The sequence below is a fragment of the Paramacrobiotus metropolitanus genome, unplaced genomic scaffold, assembly GCF_019649055.1.
Source record: "Paramacrobiotus metropolitanus isolate TYO unplaced genomic scaffold, Prichtersi_v1.0 Parri_scaffold0000010, whole genome shotgun sequence".
Classification (NCBI taxonomy): domain Eukaryota; kingdom Metazoa; phylum Tardigrada; class Eutardigrada; order Parachela; family Macrobiotidae; genus Paramacrobiotus; species Paramacrobiotus metropolitanus.
Genome location: NW_026570230.1, coordinates 1,947,695 through 1,950,830, shown reverse-complemented (window position 1 = coordinate 1,950,830; position 3,136 = coordinate 1,947,695). Strand labels below are relative to the sequence as shown.

At 43.2% G+C, this 3,136-nt stretch overlaps 1 protein-coding gene across 1 annotated transcript; it reads left to right on the top strand.

The window, feature by feature from the left end:
* The first annotated feature begins 455 nt into the window (after nt 1-455).
* Nucleotides 456-1,920, top strand: LOC129583416 (uncharacterized). The gene is made up of 3 exons (XM_055475203.1): nt 456-592; nt 834-1,259; nt 1,397-1,920. The coding sequence occupies exons 2-3, from the start codon at nt 896-898 to the stop codon at nt 1,630-1,632; spliced, it is 600 nt and encodes a 199-aa protein (XP_055331178.1). The 5' UTR covers nt 456-592; nt 834-895; the 3' UTR covers nt 1,633-1,920.
* The last annotated feature ends 1,216 nt before the right edge of the window (nt 1,921-3,136 follow it).

Sequence of the window (3,136 nt, the reverse complement as noted above, 5' to 3'; positions counted from 1 at the left end):
AAGCGCCAACGTGCTGCACTTTTACTGAATTAAATTTCGAAAGGAAACCAATTCTCTGACACTAACGGGCACTATTGGGGTCTACGGTTGTTACGATTGTCCCCGGCCGTGTACGTAGTGACCTCTGTTTGCAATTACTTCCTAAGTTCCTATTGACTTTGAAGTTGGAAAAAGTTCAAAACGGCGCTAAAACTGATATCGTACGTACGAAGTTTGTATATACTTACTGTAATTATATGCTGGTGTAGTGGCGCCTTTTTAGCGTCATACCTCTTATGGTTAGTGTTAGCCGGGTGCAAGAAAAGCTTTGATCAAACCGCCCACCTATAGGATCTAAAAACTTTGCACGAATTGTGAGTCAGCGGGGCGGCACTGATTGCACTGACGGTTGCCGACAGCAGGTACCGCTCATAAAGCACACAGTTGACACTTGACAGTGCGCTCAGTCATCAGTCCCCAGTTTGAAATTCTAACCAGAAGAAACGTGAAGAACCTTTAATCCTACATCGTTCACGTTGATTTTTTTACCATAATCGTAATCACCAAAGCGTTTCTTTTCTTAGATCGATACTTCCCCGGATAGTTTTAACAGGTAAGCTACCGTTTAAAAAATTCTCTTGCCAGTTTAAAGCGAAACTGGAAACAAGTTTTCTATGTAGTTTCTTTCCTATGTCCGAATACGAATTTTTTACTGTACTTTTGTATTTACTGTACCGTAAAGTTTCTGTACGAGTACGAATATTTACTGTACTTTTGCGATTCTTTCGACTACCCTAGGCAGAGTAAGGTCATATCCTACAGGCTACAGTTATTTGTAACCAGGTTTTCTTCAGTGTTCGTGTGCGTCCCCATTTTCCACCCTTCCCTAATCTCAAAATTTATAAAGCGACCGAAAATGGGAAACGCGGACAGCATCCCCGTGGTATCCCAGTTGAAATCTGCTGTGCAGGCTGGTTGTGGGGACATGAACGGCGCTCTGCAGACGCAGGAGAACTTTACGCGGCAGTGTCCAATCATCAGCCACATGCGCAATGCCATTGAGGACGCTGTACCACCACAGGAACGCCGTCCAGACACCGTCTGCAACGCGCTGGCCGACGTGATTCCTGGCGTGGGCCACATTAAGGGTGCTGTGCATTACGCAATGGGTGATCATCCTCAGGGTGAACGCGCCATGAAGGCCGCGAGCCGCTCCACTGCCGTCATTGGAGGAACTATCGTGGGATTGGCTGTGGGAGGTTTGGGCGGGGCCGTTACAGGTAATGTTTCGCAATTGGCTCGCATACTTAAAAATTTTGAAGACACAACATATTGCAACGGTGATGCGGGAACCGCAGCTGGCTTTCAAGTTTGATTTGAAAAATCTGAAAGGTAACGTATTGCGATGACCTTTAAGGTGGTGACGCTGGAAATCGTTATATGGACGCCGCGATTGCCACCGCGGAAGATGCGATTAAAGGAAAGATCACACCGGGCGAGGCATTCGACGGGTGTGCCGCTCCGTTGCTGGATACCGTGGAGAAGCATCACAAGGCGGGTGCGATGTGGGATAAAGTGGAGAAGTCGACCGAATCGTCCGATAAAAGTCAACTCGTCCAAGCGAAGGGGGAGAGCGCCGGTATGGGAGAATGAAATGAATCATTTGAAATGGATTCACATCCCGACAGGACGTTGTGGTAGTTTGCTAGATGGGTAATTTTGAAGGAAGCTTCTGTTTCATGTGGAATAGATCAGGGCAGGACCCGCACGGCTTGTTTATTAATTTGTTGTTCTTGTTATGCGGTTGGAAATTTGGCATACGCTACGAAGCTCAGTATCTGACTATCTATACAAGTATTGTACATAGCATACTGCAGACTGTACTTGTACATAGGACTAAATCAATTATGATGCTGGCACACGTTTCTGAATAGTGTTTGATTTATTGTGGTCTTTGATTTTTATACCCTATGCTTATTTACTATCATTGCTGTAATTAAAAAATTTGAATATGAGCATAGAAAAAGGCTTGTAAGCTTAGCTGCTTAGGGAAGGAATTCCAGAGAAGGCGCCTTTCTAACCTTGATAACTGGCCGCCCGTGTCCGCTGTCGGACATCGAATTTTGAAGTTGCGTCATTCCGCTGGATGTTCTTATACCTTCGGAAACAGGTTACAGGTTATACATTCTTTATTAAGCGTAATCGATGAAACCAGTTATTTCTTGTGATTGCTCTTCTGCTTTGTACAGTGGGAAAGTGGGAAGTGTGAAGAAACTGGAAAGGTCTCCAGCTGCTTTTACCTACGCCGGCTGATTATAATCAGCACCAGCGGGTGTTGATTTCTCTAGTTTCAGGTTAATTAGCATGAGCAATGGGTATTAAAGCATGTCGAAAACAGGAGGAATATGGGCAGCTGTAGTAGGGCTGGGATGCGAATCGGCTTTGTTCGCCTTAACGCATTGGGAATTTGAAAGACAGGAACAACAGCAGGCTTTGGAGGGTCGAAACCTTAAGATATTCAAGTCCAATCGAACAAAAGAACATTAAAGAAGCCCGACGTAGGAAGTTATATAATCTTCATAACATAATCGATATTTTCACAAAATATTCCTGTTTCTATGTCATAATAAATGTCGAAATATGTCAAAATAATCCTATTTTAAATAATCCTTCCTATGTCAAAATAATCCTATTTCTATGCACTAATGCTATTATGGGAGTGACCTTTTTCGACATAATTATATAAGACAGCCGGCGTAAGCGAAACAGTTTACAAAGCATGGCGGCAGAGGACGCCGCTAGAACATCGCGTTAAAACTGCCTATCGGCATAGCTAATGTGCTCCTACAGTATACGGCAAGTGTATCCCTCTTAACAAATACATACACGCTTGCATACTATAAAGCGTCTATGTCGCCCACTGAGTAAAATACTTAATTATTCTAATAATTTTACCCAATCAGATACGTATGCACATATGATGAATACCTGGAACTTTTCAATACTTTTCGTGCAAATTCACAACATAATGTAGAAAAGTACAAAAGCCCAAAATAAACCCTCAAACTGGATAATGCATGTGATGTGCAAATTAACTTGCGTCATCATGAAGATCGGTAATAAGAATTGCAGTTTACTGGAATGGAATGTTTATTGG